Source organism: Chelonoidis abingdonii, chromosome 4 (assembly GCF_003597395.2).
Source record: "Chelonoidis abingdonii isolate Lonesome George chromosome 4, CheloAbing_2.0, whole genome shotgun sequence".
Classification (NCBI taxonomy): Eukaryota; Metazoa; Chordata; order Testudines; family Testudinidae; genus Chelonoidis; species Chelonoidis abingdonii.
Genome location: NC_133772.1, coordinates 25631023 through 25650152, shown reverse-complemented (window position 1 = coordinate 25650152; position 19130 = coordinate 25631023). Strand labels below are relative to the sequence as shown.

At 49.7% G+C, this 19130-nt stretch overlaps 1 protein-coding gene across 1 annotated transcript in view; it reads left to right on the top strand.

The window, feature by feature from the left end:
• Positions 1-1520: 1520 nt before the first annotated feature.
• Positions 1521-19130, top strand: part of LOC142046681 (maestro heat-like repeat-containing protein family member 7) — a 35202-nt gene continuing 17592 nt past the window's right edge. The window contains exons 1-9 of the mRNA XM_075064651.1: positions 1521-2054; positions 3241-3390; positions 3725-3876; positions 4257-4398; positions 12879-13069; positions 13177-13314; positions 14055-14169; positions 15313-15453; positions 17189-17365. Of these exons, the coding sequence (XP_074920752.1) occupies positions 1521-2054; positions 3241-3390; positions 3725-3876; positions 4257-4398; positions 12879-13069; positions 13177-13314; positions 14055-14169; positions 15313-15453; positions 17189-17365 (1740 nt within the window). The remainder of the gene's footprint in view (positions 2055-3240; positions 3391-3724; positions 3877-4256; positions 4399-12878; positions 13070-13176; positions 13315-14054; positions 14170-15312; positions 15454-17188; positions 17366-19130) is intronic.

Below are 19130 nucleotides of genomic sequence, written 5' to 3'. Positions count from 1 at the left end.
GACTCTCTCCTATTTGTCCACATCCTTTCTCTTGTGGGGGACCCAAAACTGGACACAATATTCCAGATATGACCTCACCAGTGCTGAATAAAGAGGAGTAATCACTTTCCTCGATCTGCTGGCAATGCTCCTACTAATGCAGCCCAATATGCCTCCCTACATGACACATCCCAAGATGCACTGGGGCTCATCCAAACCTGATCCCAGCTCCTTATCAGGCATGGTGGGAGCTTCCCCAGAGATTAATGCAATAAAATGCATCATTGCATCTGTGCACCAGCCCAGCCGCTGCTGAGCACTAGAGAGTGTATCTGTGCTGTGCAGTATTGTGCTCCTGTGCACTGCCAGGCTGGCCTCTGACGTGCACAATAGCTCCTGATTGCTGGCGTGGGTACTGTGCTGCCCAGGTGCAGTAACCCAGCTCTGTCCCGGCAGAGTGGGGTTTGCCTGCACTCCTGGTCGGGCCTGTCCTGGATGCTTGGCCACTGACTGGAACCATGCTGGGCAGCAAAAGGGGTTTCACTGGCAGGTTCATTTCAGGTGTTTGGGAAGTACTTTCACCCGTCCTAGCGCATGGACTTCCTCCTCACTGTTATCAATGGCATGAGAGACACCGGCGTCCATGACTTTGTTGGAGCCAGGCACATGCTGCATGTGATCCTGGAGGTCCCTGGCCCAAGTGTGGAGAGGGTAAAAGCTGCAGTGAGAACACCCTGCTTGGAGAGCCCACCCATGGGACAGTCTGTCTCTGGGTGCTAGGTGTTATTGTGGGGCAGGTTTCTGGCCTGTGCAATGCAGGGGCTCAGTCTAGGTGATCACCATGGCCGCTTATGGCCTTGCAGTCTATGAATCCATAGACCGGGAACTGGACCTGTGCTCTAGGAATGGGGCTGGAGAAGAGGATCTGGGAGGGCAGATGGTTCTCAGGTGCAACAGGTCCCTAGCACCCCAGATCAATAGGAGTGTGAGGAAGCCAAGCCCTCTATCCCCCACATCTCTATGCAATGCAAACTGGGAGATACATGAGGACCATATGACCTAATAAGTCTAGTCGGGGTTGCGATGGTCCCTCATAGATACACTAGGCCCATTAAGATGAATGGTGTAGAGACCACAGCGTTAGTAGACTCGGGAAGTGCGATCACATTAGTCTTGGAGAAGCTGGTCAGACAGGAGAAGCTCCAGTGGTTGCGCTAGGGGCTCCATACCCTAAAAGCAACCAGCCTGACCAGGTCGGAATATCTCCAGAGTTGATTCCGGAACAACGATTGGAAGTGATCAGCCTGATCAAATGCAGTCAGGATGTGTTCTTGGAAAAGCCAGGTAGGACTACTGAGGTGCACCATCACATCCTCACAGAGCCTGGAGTGAAGGTGAATGTCAAGCCATACCAGATCCCAGAGGCCGAAAGAGAAGAGATTAGGACAGAGGTCAGGTAAATGCTGACCTTAGGAGTCATCGAAGAATCTCATAGCCAATGGTCAAGTCCCGTGGTTTTAGTGCCTAAACCTGACGGCAGTATGAGGTTCTGCAATGACTTCCGCAAGCTGAATGAGGTGTCCCAATTTGATGCATACCCTATACTCAGGATACATGAGCTAATTGACAGAATGGGAAAAGCACGGTTTATGTCTTTCCTTGACCTGACCAAGGGCTATTGGCAGATCTCCCTGGCGAAGGCCAACAAAGAGAAGACAACCTTTGCAACTCCAGAAGGTCTGCATCAGTACACCATCCTCCCCTTTGGGTTGCATGGGGCTCCTGCTACATTCCAACAGCTCACGGACAAACTATTGAGACCTCATGGCAAGTACGCAGCCTATCTCGACGATGTCATCATATATAGCCCCGACTGGGAGACGCACTTGGAGAAGGTGGAAGAGGTCCTGGACACCCTGAGGAAGGTGGGGCTAACTGTGAATCCCTCCAAATGTTCAGCTGGGTTAGCTGAGGCCAAGTATCTCGGGTATATTGCGGGGAATAGCGAGGTGAAGCCCCAACTCAACAAGTTAGAAGCTATACGGAAGTGGCCCCGACCACTCAGGAAAAAACAGGTCAGAGCATTCCTGGGACTAGTGTGGGGTACTTTAGGCAGTTCATTCCCCACTTTGCCACCAGGGCATGCCCATTAACGGACCTAACGAAAGCTCGGGGCCCAGACATAGTAAAATGGTCTGACACAACCGAAGGCGCTTTCGCAGATCTGAGGATGGTCCTCTGCACAGACACCATACTAGTAGCCCCAGACTGGAGGAAGGAGTTTATCCTACAAACCGACGCCTCTGAAGTAGGGTTGGGGGCGGTACTTTCACAAATGGTCAGAGACGATGAACACTAGTAGGAAGCTCCTGCAAAGGGAACGGAAATACACCGTAGTGGAAAAGGAATGCCTAGCGGTAAAATGGGCCGTAGAAAGCCTCCGCTACTATCAGCTTGGATGGAGGTTTACCCTTGTCACGGACCATGCCCCTCTGTAGTGGATGCACCAAAACAAGGACAAAATCACGAGAGTAACAAGATGGCTCCTGTCACTTTAACCCTTCCACTTCACAGTACAACATAGGTCTGGAACCCAACAGGGCAATGTGGATGGCCTGTCAAGAGTGCACTGCTTTCCGACCCAAGTAGCCCAACCCCGTAGTGTTGAGCTGGGCAGGGGGGATATGTGGTAAACCCAACACAAATAGCTACAAGGGGGGGTAGTAATTAGTTCCATGAGGTTAAAAGGACTCTCCCAATCCACTGAGGAGAGATAAGGTTCAGCTGGAAAAGGGGTTACTAGGGAACTAATTAAGTTCAGCTGACTACAATTGCTTGAGACCTTTTTAAACTCTCCCCTGCGTAGAAGAAAGGGAGTGAGAGAAGCACAGAAGCTGCCAGTAGGCTGGGTGCAGCAAGACACTGAACCCTTCCAGGAAGGAAGGCTGCACTCCCTCCCCAGAAAGGAAGGAAAACAAGCACAAGGGACTGACTGGGGAAAGGAATAGCCGGACCCTGTGCTACTGGAAGAATTTGCCTTGCCCAAGCTGGTGTCTCCAAGGCAAAAAGGGGCTGAGACTGTTGAGGAGAGGAATATACTTTGCCACACCAGGTACTGTGCTGCCCAGGTGCAGTAACCCAGCCCTGTCCCGGCAGAGCAGGGTTTGCCTGCACTCCTGGCCGGGCCAGTCGTGACTGCTTGGCCACTGACAGGAACCACGCTGGGTAGCAAAAGCGGTTGCACTGGCAGGTTTGTTTCAGGTGTTTGGGAAGTACTTTCACCCATCCGAGTGCATGGACTTCCTCCTGACTGCTACTGATGGCATGAGACACACCAGCCTCCACAACTCAGTGGCGGCCAGGCACATGCTGCATGTGATCCTGGAGGTTCCCGGCCCAGGCTTGAAGAGGGTAAAAGCTGAATTGAGAACATCCTGCTGGGGAAGCCCATCCGTGGGAAAGTCTATCTCTGGGTGCTAGGTGTTACTGGGGGGCAGGTCTCTGGCCTGTGCTATGCGGGGTGGGGTGGGTGTGTGTGTGTGTCAGTCTAGGTTATCACCATAGTCGCTTGCGGCCTTTTGGTCTATGAATTAATAGGCTGGGAACTGGTCCTGTGCTCTAGGACTGGGGCTGGCAAAGAGGATCTGAGAGGGCAGATGGCTCTCACACGCGGCAAGTTCCTGGCACCCCAGATCAATAGCAGTGCAAGGAAGCCAAGGCCCCCATCTCCCCATTTCCCTTCTAGGTATCGGAGGCTGTGACGAACATGTACCACAACCTGGACTCCAACAGCGAGCTGCAGGCCCGGCAGGAGCTTCTCATGGCCCTTCTGCTGGGCTACCAGTACAACGAGTTGGTGGTCAGAATCCTGCTGGGCTGCTCACTGTCATGTGAGAGGTATGGGGCTGGGGCTGCCACCACTTGCACTCTGGGTCCCCTGTACTGGTCCTACTGCCAGGGACAGGGGAGTGCAGAACCTTCCAGAGATCTCCTGCTCCCTGCAGAGCTGCTGCTTCTCCTGGAGGGTTTTGCAGGCTAGCTGGCCTGGAGACAGGCCAGCTTGCAAAACCCTATATGGCATCCCTTGGCCTCCCCTGGGGCTGACACTAAGACCCGGCTCCCATGCAGCCTGCACCAGCCAATGGGGGCCCTTGCTGCAGCAGGAGGGCAACAAAGGGCCGGCTGGTGGTGGGAAATCCAGCAGATGTGCCGGTGCCGGGGGGTACAGAAGGCTGGCAGGACTCTGACCAGGTGCCATTGGCTCTTTCCCTTTGCAGCATTGCTGCAGAGATGTGGAGGATGCTGACATCCCACCCCAAGACTGCAGGAAAAGTCCTACGAGAGCTGGTCAACAGGCTGCAGAAGCAGCCGCTGCGCCAGTATCACGTCTCTCAGAAAGAGGCTGGCATCGCCCCCTTGGCCATAAGTACCAGCCCCTGCAGCAAGGGAAGGAGCGCTGTGTGTCCCCATCACAGCCTGAGGGGGTCTCTCAGTATCCCATGGGGTATAGTCATTGGGCCAAAGAGAGAGAGTGTGACCCTAGCCTGTGCTAAAGTCAAGCCGGAACATGCCAAAACGCTCTCCTGGTGCTATTCAGCAGCACTCATAGAACCACAGGGTGAGAAGGGATTGCAAGGTCAGCTCATCTAGCCCCCTGGCAAGATGCAAGACTTGTTGTGTCTAACCCACCCCAGAGAGAGGGCTCCAGCCTTCTTCTGAAAACCTCCAGCGAAGGAGTTTCCACAAGCTCCCTAGGGGTCTGTCCCATTGTCCTACTCTTCTTACAGTTAGGAAGTTTTTCCTGAGGCTTAATCTACATCTGCTGTGCTGTAGTTTGACCCCATCACCTCTTGTCCTGCCCAATGTGGCAAGAGAGAACAACTTTTCTCCATCTTTTTTTATGGTAGCCTTCCAAGTATTTGAAGACCATTATCAAGTCCCCCCCTTAATCTCCTCTTTTCCTAACAAAACATAGCCAGTTCCTTCAGCCTTTGCTTGTATGGCTGTGTTCCATTCCTCTGATCATCTTTGTCACTCACCTCTAGATCCTTTCTAATTTCTCCACATCCTTTCTAGACACGGATGGTCAAAACTGGACACCATACTCCAGCTGAGGCCTAACTAGCACTGAGTAGAGCAGTCCTATTGCTTCCCATGACTTGCATGCTATACCTCTCTTAATGCAATTTAAAATTGCATTGCTTTTTTTGCACCAGCATCACATTGCTGACTTATGCTGAGGTTGTGATCCACCACAGCTCCCAGATCCTTCTCAGCAATGCTGCTGCCAAGCCAGTTATCCTCCATTCTGTATCTGTGCATTTGCTTTTTCTTCTCTAAATGTAGCACCTCACATTTGTCTTTGGTGAATTTCATTTTGTCGTCTATAGCCCAGTCCTCCAATTTACCATGATCTCTCTGAATTTTAGCTCTTTCCTCCAAAGTATTGGTGACTCCTCCCAGTTTTGTGTCATCTGCAAACTTGACCAGCCTGCTCTCTCTATCACATCCAGGTCATTAATAAAGATGTGAAACAACACCAGACAACAGTATTGTAGTCGAGCCAGAACGCACATAGTAGGCAAGCTAAATCACATGATTCGCATCTGTGGCACAACTGTCTGTTACAGCCAGCAATCCTCTAATGCAGTGAAAAGAGCATTAGGAAATACTTCTGTTCATAACTTCTTCTTTGAGAAGGCTAAAGATGCTGATGAAGACAGCAGCAGCCATGCATCGACTGCACACACAAACACAAAAACAGAGCTCTTTCTGGAATGGCGTTCACTGAGGTGGCTATTGCAGTGAGAACTAACCATGAAGATTACCTTCAACAGCCAAAGACCAGCTGGCACGAAGTCTGGTTAGTGGATGCTGAAGAAGAGAGATTACCCTTGGTTGTCCTACCATGATGGTAAGCTTGGATGCCTTATCTGTAGCAAAGTTTCATCAAGGTCTCACCATAGCTGTAGGATGATGGTAGTTTTCTGTTTCGCCTTATGGTTCTAGTTGAAAGTCTAAATTAACATCTCTGACAATGAAGATAAAGGAACACAAAGATTCAACTGCATCTGAGGTAGCTTTACAGCTTTCAAAAGAAGCAGAAACCATAACTTTTGAAGTTGAAGTGGTTAACTTGACAAAATCAGAACTTGACACAACTGTGCAGGAAAGTGAATGGCATCTTACATTGCTAAACATGGCAGACCCTACTCTGATTGTCCCGATTTAACTGAATTCCAGATACTATATGGTGTAGATATTGGTATCAGTCTGTGTTCACAATTCAGTGCTACAGACATGCTAGACCCTATCTCGTCTGCAATGCACTAAAAGCAATGCAAATGACAAATGTGCGCTCAGATGCCGGAGAGTGATGGAAAGTTAGCCATGTCTATTGATGAATCAACTACTCTGAGCAATGAATCAACAGTTAGAATCTATTTAAAATGTGACACTTTGAAGGATGATGATCCTCTCTTCACATTTCTTGATCTGATTGCTCGTCCACATCAGACGGCTTCAGGCACTGTAGATTGTGTGCTGAAATGCCTCCATAAATCAAATCTGATTACAATTACTCTTGTGGTATTTGCGAGTGATGGTGCTAGTGTTATCTTTCGGAAGAACTCTGGCATAGTGACCTGTGAAGAAGTCCCCAATTATTCTAGCACGGTAGTGTTTGAATCACAGGTTGGATTTGGCAGCTGCTAACACGTTACATGAAGTAAGAGCTGTAAATCACTTGGAAATCTTTGACAAACTGTATACGCTTTACAGCCGGTCACCTGAAACTAAGAAAGAACAATGTGGATGAGCAGCTGAGAAAGATTGGGGATGTCAAGTTCCTATTGCGTTCTATTTGCTGCCTGGCATAATCCCAGTCATTGGACTTCACCTTCAGGCTGCATCTCACGACACACAAAGAGACAACAAAGAAAGGTCTATGTTTGTTGGGCTGCTGAAAAGAAGTCAGTCCCCTAAATTCTTGATGGATCTTGGCATAACGTATGACACGTTGTTTTGAGCTGTCAAGTCTCTCTGAATTGCTTCAGCATTGAGATACTTTGTTGGCATCTGCAGATAAACTGACACACGGTACCATCCACATGCTGGAAACCGTGAAAGAAAACCCTGGCACAAAGTCATTCCAAGTCAACTGCGCAGCTAAAAAACAAGCTCACGATCAGCACACTGGCTGAAAACATGAAGCCTGTGAAAAGTAATGATCTATAATTTCTGACAAGTTTGATCAATAATATGAATGTCTCATTATTCTGCAGCACCTCATCAAAGTACAGAAACCACGGTGATGGTGTTGCTACTAAGGAAGAGAGACAATATGCCGATTGGCTGAAGCAATTCTTGATTGCTGACAAAGAGAGCTGGACAATAGATAAGTTTTTTCAGGGTGGTAGCTGTGTTAGTCTGTATCAGCAAAAACAATGAGAGGTCCTTGTTGTACCTTTAAAGACAAACAAATGGATATGAGCATAAGCTTTTGAGGGCTAAAACCCACTTTATCAGATGCATGGAGTGAAAAATACAGTAAGCACAATATGTATCTATAGCACATGAAAAGATGAGAGTTGCCTTACCAAGTGGGGGGTCAGTACTAACAAGCCAATTCAATTAAGGTGGAAGTGGCCTATTCTGAACAGTTGACAAGGGGGGGTGAATACCAAGGGAGGGAAAAATTACTTTTTATAGCGCTATTGAGGCCAATGCAATCTAGGTGGCCCATTTCCAACAGTTGACAAGAAGGTGTGAGTATCAGCAGAGGGAAAATTACTTTTTGTAGTGACCCATTATTCTTAGATAAAGTGAAAAGCAGGTAGGGCAGCTGTGTAACTAATTTGGTCTACCAGTGACAGGAATTGTCAATGCCTAGCATGACTTTCTTGACTATCCTGGTCAGAAGTGCCAGCTGAGCTGAAACCTCTGCTCAGCTCCATGTGTGTGATTTCATGCAGCACGGCTGAGTGTGAGCATGGATTTAGCCACATGACTATGATTGTGAATGGCAAATGTAGCAAGGAGCTTATTCCGCATATGTCATCGCTCATGTTTAGCAAGCTACATGGCCCTTCATTTGCCATGTGGCGTCCTCATCAGCTGTGGCAGAGCTTGGTTCAGACATCCTTGTTCTCTCTCTGATTCACAGACACATAAAATACGAGATGTAGAAAGATGTTTTGTGGAAATACCTGTAGAAATTAGACAAATGCATTACAGCAGGTCTTTGCTGCTACAGCCCCTGTTGTGCCTTGATGTATTTTATGTTACTTGTGTAGCCTACGGGCTAGTTTCAATTTAAAATAAACATTTACTTCAGCCTGATACAAAATAAATCATGCTGCTGCACTAGAGACATTACTGTATTTTCATTAGCCTATAGGCTAAAGTAAAAAGAAAACATGCTACGCATTCATTGGGTTTTTACCACTGTACTGTACACTCCTGTCTATATTTTACATATTGTGCTGTGCACACATCAATGGCATTTCAGCACAATGATTTCAACAGTTAAAATAAATGAAATAGCTACTATAGGTGTGTGTGTGTGTGTGTGTGTGTGTACAATTTAAAAAAACAATCCACTACCTTGTTATTTTGGACAGCCAGCCTGTCTCCAGACATGCCTGGTTTAACCAAGGATTACTGTACCAGAAATTCAGTAGATAAATAAAATGTGAATTTGTATAATTCATGTTTAAGAAAATCAATATTTTAGTGGCATTCCAGTACCTTCAGAATTTGGGCTCACCACTCTCTCTAGCCCAGTGGTTAGGGCACCCAACTAGGAGACCCGGGGTATAAACTCTGCTCCAATGAATATTTAAATGTTCCCAAGTAGAGAGAGATACCGATTCCCTTTAGGGGTGGGGCTTAGGCCACACCCCTCTCCTCAGCATTTCCTGTTGGCTGGTTTAGGCAGCTCCTCACTCTTAGCTTCATAGATTTCAAGGCCAGAAGGGACCTCTGTGATCATCTAGTCAGATCCCCTGCATGACACAGGCCAGAGAACTGCCCCCAGATCATTCCTAGAGCAGGTCTTTGAAGAAAAACATTCCATCGTAATTCAAAAATGGTCAGTGATGGATAATCTATCACCACCCTGGGTAAATTGTTCCAATGATGAATTACTCTCACTGTGATGTATATGCCTTATTTCCAGTCTGAATGTCTATCTTCAACTTCCAGCCACTGGATCATGTTAGACCTTTCTCTGCTAGACTGAAAAGCCCATTACTAAATATTTGTTCCCCAGGGAGATACATATAGATGGTAATCAAGTCACCCCTCAACCCTCTCTTTGTGAAGCTAAACAGATTGAGCTTCTTGAGTCTCTCACTGTATAGGGTGACCAGATGTCCCGATGTTATAGGGACAGTCATGATTTTAGGGTCTTTTTCTTATATAGGCTCCTATTACTCCCAGCCCCATCCTGATTTTTCACACTTGCTGTCTGGTCTCCCTATCACTATAAGACATGGTTTCTAATCCTTTAATCATTCTCATGACTCTTCTCTGAACCCTCTTGCAGTTTATCACATATCTTCTTGCGTGTGGGCACTGGAACGGACCCAGGATCCCAGAAGTTTGTCACATAGTGCCAAATACTCCCACTCGAGTTTTCTTTTATTTATCTCAGGATCACATGAGCTTTTTTGGCCACAGCGTCACACGGAAGCTCCTGTTCAGCTGATGAACCACACAGGACTCCAAAGTCCTTTTCAGGGTCTCTGCTTTCCTGATAGAGTGCCCCGTCCTCTTCCTGGATGTATTCATTTACAATGAGCCATATAAAACACAAACTGTTATTGCCGCCCCAGTTACAAAGCCATTCAGATCGCTCTGTATCAGTGACTTATCCTCTTCATTATTTACCACTCACCCAATTCTTGTATCATCTGCAAACTTATCAGTGATGATTTGATGATTGATGAAAATGTTAATCATATAGGGCCAAGAGCCGATCCCGTGGACACACTGGAAACACCAGTCCAATTACATTTCAAGACCGACAGCCATTCATGTGTGCAGGCTGGCTCTACATTTTTGCTACCCAAGCAAAAAAATATTTTTCTGACCACCATCCCAACCCTGGGCTCCCCACCTCCATACCCTGCTGCTGCACCAGCCCTGGGCTCTCCCGCCACACACACCCCCTGCCACCCCAGTGCTGGCTCCCCTTTCTCCCCCACCAGTACCTCCCCCCAACCTCCTGCTCAACTCAGCCCTGGTCTCTTGACCCCCCACCCACCTGCACCCTCCTCCACCGCAGCCTTGGGTCACTAGTATCGCTCCAGGGCAGGTCATTCAGCAGGAATTTTGGATGTGCACTAAACACAGACAGGATTGGTCCCATATGGTTACAGAACTGCAGTAAAGTGGAACATATTCAGCTTGTTGATTGAGGATATCTGGAGCATATTATAAGACGTCCTCATAAATGAGGAAAGTGAGAGACTTTATTATTCTTTTGTTCCACCTTTCTTTCTATGGGAATTTGCCAAGCAATATCATGTCTTCCTTTAAACAAACAAACACAAGCAATGGCTGTTGAAAAACAGCAATCCAGTCTTAATAACATACTGGGAAGCATTTTCTGCTCAATTTTATCTTCTACTTTCTACAGCAAGTTACAGTGGATCAGTATATGTTGATTTAAGAGAAATGAAGTAACAGCTACCCAAACTGAGCTTGAGCACTCCTGAATTTGAGGTGTTCAAATCTGGAAGGCAGGTGCTTGTCGTGGGGGGCGGGCGATGGCCTCACATTGTTTGCAGCAGAGTGTCTGGAGCTGGCGGAGACCAAGACACCTGGTCGAGTGGCTGAGGTAAGGGGCTGGGGGTGGAGAAGGAGTAGGGAGTTCTGGGGGGCAGTCAGGGGACAGGCAGCAGTTGGATAGGCATGGGAGTCCCCAGGGGTTTGTCAGGGGACGGGTAGGGGGGGGGTCCCTGGGGGAGAAGTTGGGGTCTCAGGAGGGGAGGTTAGGGGACAAGAAGAAGGAAGCTTGAGATATGGGGTGGGGTCTGGGGGGCAGTTAGGGGTAGGTCCGAGAGGGGACAATCAGGGGACAGGACCGGCGCACTTTAGGGGTTGGGGGGCCTGGGAGGGGGTGATCAGGGGACAGGAGGGGGTTGGGTTCTGTGGGGGCAGTCAGAGGAGGGCGGTGGCAAGGTGGGGCTCCCTCCTGGGTGTCCTGTTTTTTGAATGTTATTGGTCTCCCTACCACTCACAGCACCCTGCTGCTATGAATTCCCCAGCTTTCTTTCCAGTTGTAGTCGCCAAATGGATGCTGGGAAATGTATTCCTTCCCGCTCAGGGCGGCCTATAGGCAGGGAGCTAACCAAGAATTACAGCTCGCAAAGCCCCTGTGGTTCTCAGTCCTTGTGCTCGCCCCTGAAATGGTGCCCCAAGCAGGTGCTGCTTTGCTGGTGATAGGAGCCACCCTTGCTGTTGTGCCTAAGTTAGTTTGTATCCTTCTAGGTTTTCTATCAAGTGGAGTGTGGTGCCACATTCAAGCGCTACCGAGTCTACATACATTAGTTCAATGCCATTCTTTAGCTTACCAATACCATGTTGATTGGCATTATTAAATTATTTCTTTATTCTTTATTAATTGAATCTTATAACCGAGCGCTCCATTATCTTGCCTGGGATGATTCAGGCTGACAGGCTGAAATTACCCGACCATCCCCGTTTACCCCTTTTAACAATTGGCCAACGTGACTCTCCCTCGGAGCGTGTGTCATAAAGTAGATAGCAAGGGCTTAATGTTTCTTTTACTTGTAAAGGGATAACAAGAGGCACCAACACCTCTGACCAGAGACCAATCAGAAACGTGATTTTTCAAAGTCATGGGAGTGAATTTAGGGTCGAGTTTTTTGTGCGCTCCAGCTCATGAGAAGGTTCTTTCTATCTTCCTAATCTTTCTGTTTCCAAAGTTGTAAGTTACTAGGTAGAAAAACAAATATAGGCTTTTATGTTGTTTTGTTGTATTTCATGTGTGCAGCTTGCTGGAAATGTCCAAAGTTGGATATCTTTTGAGTCAAGTTGGTATTCAGATTTTTTCTTATAGCAAATAGCCTGGTATTGTCATCTTGACAGAGAATATGTTTGATTCCTTTTTTCTTTCCTTTCTTTTATATAAAGTTTTCTTTTTAAGACTTGTTTGAGTTTTTTCTCTCTGGTAGGCTAAGGAAACGAAGGGGAGGGGAATCTCTTTGTGTTAGATCTACGGAGGTAACGCTCTGCAGACCAGGGAATGTGGGAGGGGGAAGAGATACAAATCATTTCTGTCTCCTTGTATTGGGGTTTGTCTCTTTGTGGAATAGAGGAGACATGCTTGTTTGGTATGTGAAAAAGAGCATCAGTACTCTCAGGTTAGCCAGAAGAGGAAATCTGGGTGGAGAGAGAGGGGGAAGGGAAGTGGGGTATTCCCTTGCCGGTAAGACTCAGAGCTTCTGGGTCTTGGGGTCCCTCCAGGGAAAGTTTGGGGGACCAGAGCGAGGCAGGCGCTGTAATTCCTGTCTGGTGGCAGCGAGATAAGATCCAAGCTGGTAATTAAGCTTGGAAGGGTTCATGCTAGGCACCCAGATTTCTGGACGCTAAGGTCCAGATTTGGGAAAGATGCTTATGATAGCATGTCTGGAGCCTGGGCACTTCACTCAGGACTGTGAGTCCACTGTGCAGCAGGGCACATGAAGCTAGACATGGCAACGCTGAGCCAAAGTCCCTTCTGTGGTTTTAGCCAAGGTCACACAGGCTAGGAATTGAACCCAGCATCCGAGGCCTTAGCCCCTAGCCAACCCCACTTCTCTAGGTTCCCTGGGGGAGCGTAGGAAGAATGAAAGCCTTGCAGTGATGTCTGTCTCCTGTTCTTACTTCAGGCCACAAGAGCCCTGTATGAGATCCTCCAGGAGCAGGCCTGCAGGCAGAAGATGAAGGAGCTCCTCCCTCAGCTCTACATTGCTCTGCTGTTCCACATCACCTACACAGTGGAGCTGTCCATGCAGAACATTGCTTTGCACCAGAGGGTGCATAACCAGGAGGACCTGCCCACACTCCTCAGCTCTGTCAGGTACCGCCAGCCCGACACCCGGCCTGGGTTCTGCACCATCGCCCGCAGGCACGCAGCAGGGCCTGGCCTGGGCTTGCTCAGTAACAAGAGGCTTGCTCTGCACGCAGGTGCACGGTGAGGGCCATGAAATCCTTGCTTCAATGTGCTGGCTACGGGGATCAGGTCACCTTCATCCTGAAGCAGGGCGGCTGGGGCATGCTCATGAACTCCTACACACACCACAAAGGCATCTGTTTGCTTGCCTGGTGAGTGCTGGCTGCCCAGAACTGACCACAGCAGCAGCTCTCCTCCCTGGGCCTGGGACACGGGCACATTGCCTTCCCTGCTGGGTGAGATGTGGCTCTCAATCGCCTGCATGGAATAGGCCGCAGTCTGTGTGCTGTTGACCGAGGGGTCAGTCAGCTACTTCTCCACCCTGTGTTGCCTGGCATAAACCGCTTCCTGCGTGGCTCTGGCAGGCATGGCTGGGCAAAGACAGCCTCCGTCATGTCTTTCCACAGCGTTGGTATAGCCCTGTCAGGCCCAGGACATGAGAGAGACAAGGTGGGGGAAGGAATGTCTTTGGCTGGCTCAGCGTCTGTGGGTGAGAGAGAGAAGCTAACACAGAAAGCTTGAGCACTTGTCTTGGACCAATCTAAGATATTCCCTCACCCACCTTCTGTCTCTCATCACCCAATATCTGGGCACATGAGGAAGGCCAAAGACCCCAACGAAGCCCTTCTTTGTCTGCAGATCTCTTGCAGCCCCAGCGCTGCGTGCTCCGAGCTGGCCTCGTGGAAGGGCTCCCTGTCGAGTGATTAAGGGTTTGGGTCTCTAGCATGTAGGCCGCTGGGCATTTTAAGCCAGCAGGAACTAGCCCGTGCCAGCTGCGCATGACTAGTCGCCTGGGATCCCCCGTCCTGTGGCACTGGTCTGGTTAGATTTGTAAATGGAGGACCAGTCCTTTCCCACTTCAATGATGTGATGTTTGTGTTTCCTATGCCAGGGCCATGGTTTCAATCCGTTTCCAGGAGTGTAACTGGATTTTCCACAAGCTCATAACCATCCTCAACTGCAGGGACAATAAGCGGCACATCCTGGCCATGGCATTCTTCATGCAGGTGAGCCTCACCAGCGGGTGAGGGTCGTGAGAACAGCCCCAGCCCAGCGGTGACTGGGAAATGGGGCTGACTTATGACCAGGGGTGGCAAGTTTGTAGAAATTTTGGTGGTGCTCAGCAGAGCCTGCACCTTCAAACTCCGCCCCCCACCTGCCTAAAGCTCTGAGAGGGAGTTTGGATGGGAGAAGGGGCCTGGGGTGCAGGCTCTGGGATGGAATTTGGGTGCTGGGTGCAGGCTCTGGGAGGGAGTTTGGAGACAGGAGGGGATGTAGAGGAAGGAGGTGAAGGCTCTGGGAGGGAGTTTGGGGGCAGGAGGTATGTGGACAGAGGGGGTGCAGGCTCTGAGAGGGAGTTTGGGGGCCTGAGTGGGGTGTGGGAAAGGGGTGGGGGTGCAGGCTCTGGGAGGAGTTGGCAGAGTGTAATGCCAGGGCCATGGTTTGGGACCGTTTCCAGGAGCGGTACTGGGTCTTGCATCAGCTGATGGCCATCCTCAACACCAGAGACGAAAAGTGGCACATCCCTGCCATGGCCTTCTTCATTCAGGTAAGCCTCACCGGTGAGTGAGGGTTGTGAGAACAGCCCTGGCCCAGCAGTGACTGAGACACGGGGCTGACGTATGGCCAGGAGAGGGGTGGCCCTCAAGGCCCTGGGTGTGGGTGGGTGAGCAGGGGCAGGGAAATCCCCTAGAGCCCTAGCGGTGGAGTCACTCTAGCTGGACATTGTGGTGTTACCTGCCCCAGCTGGTGTCACAGGGCTGAAGCAAGGCCCAGAGCCGGATGTCTCTGGATCCCCCAGGCTCAGCTCCACAGCCCTCGAGTCCCTTCTGACTTCCATGTGCCGTGCACAAACCAGGCAACCATCCTAACCATCCACGACCAATTCACTGGAATCCCCCCACCCCCTGCTCTGTGTGCAGCTGAGCCTTAGTGAAGAATCAGGGCAGGCGTTGATCTCAGCTGGAGCCTCCAGGGGCTGATGCACTAGCAGCATTTCAGTGGGGCCCACCCGGTGACCAATCACAGTGCCCGGTGTACAGTGTAGTCCATGCTGGGCCCATGGCCAGTGAAGCTAAGGGCCACATGGTGGAGATGAGTTGCAAGGGGCCAGCCCTGTTCTCTATCTTGTTTTGCTGTTCGGGTGTTAGCTCCTCCAGTATCCTGACCTCAGCAACGAGCTGGAAGATGCCATCCTGGACCAAATGAGCAGGCAGCTGAGAGACTCCAACACTGTGGTGTGCTGGTTGGCACTCAAAGGCCTCCTCAACCTGGCCCTTCACCCAGAGAAGGTGAGAAGGGAGGAGGGCTGGGGGATACAGCCAGAACTGCAGGGACATGCTGCAGGGCTGGGTCATTGAACCCTTCCCAGGGGACATGGCCCTGGCCTGGAGTCAGGAGCCCTGGCTTCTATTCCTGGTTCTGCCACTGACCTGCTGGGTGATCTTGGGCAAGTCCCTGCCTGGCCTTTGTCTGCTGTTCTGCAGGGCGGGGCCTGGCTCCTGCGGGGTGCGTCTCTAGGTGTGTGCAGCACCTGGCACAGCCAGGCCTGATTGTGTCTGGGGTCTCTGTGATCCAAAGAACCCTAGCACTAGAGTAGCAGCAGAACTGCAGACTCTAGACCCCCAGGGAATGCTGGCGACACCAGCGATCAGGGATACCTGGACAGAGCCATTTCACTTCAGTTAGGAACCATTTTTTCCTACAAATCCCCTTTTAAAGCCTCGTAGGTTTTAACTGTTGATGTCATGGCTCTGTCCCGCAGCACTCGCTCTTCTGAAGAGCTCTAGAAGAGCCTTTTGCTGTTCAGACCTCATAACAAGGTTGATACCCACAGTACAGTGAAAGTAGAGAAAACGCTTGGGACTTAAATACACAGATCTGGCAGCCTGGTCAAAGAGGAGACAAACTGAAGGCAACTCTCGCTAATGATAATTTACTTCCCCTCAGAATAGTGGGTCAGTCTGGTTTATTAAACTAGATCAGACATGGAGAGGGTGTGACTGTAATTCTCTTTGTTATACACCATTCCCATTGTTCCATGCGCTTCAGCCTGGTTTTCACTTGTTTGTGGTTCATTTTCCCTTCTGGAACTGGTTAGCCTGTATTTGACACATTTTTTCCCTGATGATGGTCGAGATTTTGAAAGGTTCAAAAACCAAATACAGAAATGATTCAATCTGGCTTTTAGTAACAGACCAACCCTAGAACTAGTGTGCAAAATCAGCTCCCTCCCCTAGGCTGGGCTGTAAGGACTGGGACTCAGGAGAACCCAGGTTCGGTTCCTGGCTCTGCCAGACTCCCTGGGTGATTGTGGGCGAGTCACGTAGCCTTTCTGTGCCTGAGTTCCAAGTCTGTACAATGGGGATAGAAATCCTTCCTTCGTGTGTCTAGCCTATAAGCTCTAGACCAGGGACCAAAAATTACTGTGCCTGGAAAGCCCCCAGCACAAGCTCTGATTGCAGGTAGGCCCTTGAAGTGCTATTCGAACAATAATACACTTGATTTGCTTGGGGTCAATGTGTTGTGCAGAGAACTTTCCACAGATGATACCTACTAATAAAAACCATCCCCTGAGATCTGGGGTACTAGGAAACAGCTGCTTATGTTGCAGGTATCCGGCCCCGCTGCCTGTGATCCTAGCTGTCTATCCAGAGACTCTGAAGGTCTAACGTCACCTGGAGGCAGGGGCACGGGAAGACTTTTTATAGTGGAGGTGCTGTGCCCCCCGTTACCCCATCAACACCCCACCCACCCCTAGAGCTGGAGTCAGGAGCAGGGCCATGGCTCCAGAGGGGCGGGAGGTTGATGGGGCAAGGGGGCCGAGGCTGTGGCCACAGCTGAGGATTGGCACAGGGCCTGCAGCTGGGACTCTGTGTGTGGGTCCTGGGAACCTGGGAATGCTGCAGCACCATCCACACTCCTAGTTCCCATGCCTCTGTCTGCAGGGGAGGTGGACGTTGTTTTGGAAATGACTTGTTGGGTCACTGGAGGGAGTTTTGTAAAGCAGCTCCTCATTTCATGCAGGTGGGAAAACTCCAGCGTCTGCTGCCAGATGTCCTGGAGCGACTACACGAAGTAGACAGAGACCTCATCGCTAAGGCCATTGCTGTGCTGAAACACCTCTTCGCTGGAATGGACAGGCAGAGTGCCGGCCGCGCGGCTGTGCAAGTGGCTGAGCAACTCCTGCCATTGTTTGATGATGTAAGGCCTGGCCGACCATGGGAGACCGTTCAAACTGCAGACGTGTGAATGGGGGCTGGCGGGTGGGCTAGCAGGGCCTGTGCTATGGTCCTAGCCAGAAAACGGATTGTCTTAAGTGACGTCATCCCATTCGCACCTGGAGGGACCATCCAGCTCCCCAGCTCTCATAACAGTAAATCCTACTCTCAGTCCTCCCGAACTCTGCTGGAACCCTGCCACTCTTTATTTAGTAGTGGCACAGGTCTGACTAAAGCTGTTCCCAGGGTCTCCTGGATCTCCTGCTGACCGAAGGGACAGGGCAGCCCAGACCGAGGATGCAGGATCTCACCCTGGGGTGAGTCCTTTAAACCAAACCCCTCTCAGGCCCGGGGGGAACAGAACAGGTTCTTTATGGGGGTGGGGTGTTAAATCCAAATAGTGTTAATGAACACAACGCCCATCACCAGGGAAAGGCAAACAGGCCTCAACAACTGGAGGGAAAAGCAGATAGATGCCAATTCAACATCTGCCTGTGCCCGCTGCAGTGCAGCTCTGATGCCTTCAGACCCTTCCCAGAGCCTGCCCAGCTGCTCTGAGCTGACACCGAGGGCAGGGTCAGCTGGCTAGTAAGATTAACATGGGATGGAATCTAGCATACAAGCCAGGCTACCTGTGTAATGGCATGTTACCCTGTATGATACTGTTCGACTACTAGGTGATGCTCTGTAAAATACCTTATTTACATGAACCTCAGCTATATCTGGTAGAGCATTAACAGTTCTTATGATGAACCCATCCACAGTCCTCAACTTGTGCCAGGGCTGAGTCCTGGCACCTCTGGGCTTGGCAGTTCATAGCCCTGGCACCTCTGGGCTTTGCAGGTCAGACTCTGGCACCTCTGGGCTTAGCAGGTCAGAGCCCAGGCACCTCTAGGCTTGCTGCATCAGTTATGAATGTAAAAAAATTGCTTGGGCCCCGGCACCTCTTTCATTACAAATTAAGCACTGTCCATCTGGTGTGTGTAAACAAGCTCTGTAGGCAGTCCATATCTGGTACAGGAACATGACATGGTGTCAGAAGTGAACTAAGAAGAGAAACCAAAGGAATACAGCAACACAGGTTGCAGATGGAAGGAACAGCAACAAAGTTTGCAAGACCTCATCAACATGCCCCTCTTTGATGCCTCAGAGAATGTCACCTTTCACAACCCTTCACAATGGACAGACTGGAAACAAAGTTTTGCACGATTTTGCACTGCAAACAAGCTGCACAAAGGAACTGGGAATATACAGGTATTGTCTTTAATTTATGCTATGGAGAAGCAGGCAGAGCATATCTTTACTGAAGACCGTCACAAAGATGACTATGAAAGGGTTGTGGATACGTTTGATACACACTTTATAACCGAGGGAAATGTGGTTTATGAAAGAGCATATTTTCAGCAAAGCATTCAAGAACCAGGGGAAAATGTTGAAAGTTTTTGAAGATCTCTGCATCCCTTGGCTGAAAACTGTGTAAAACATGAAAATAGCAGAAACGGGTTGGTTATTGGGTTAAAAGATAAAAACGTTTCCCAGAGATAAGCCAGGTGAGGTATAAAAGATAGTCCCTCATCTACCTTGTCACTCTAATATCCTGGGACCGACACAGCTACAACAACACTGCAAAAAACCTTTCACAGCAGCAACAACCAAAGAGAGATTTAGTTCTGTCTAGTGCTATACAACTAGCAAGAGTCAAAATTAGTCAAACAATAGGCAAAAGCAAACTATAAAACCTGCAACTA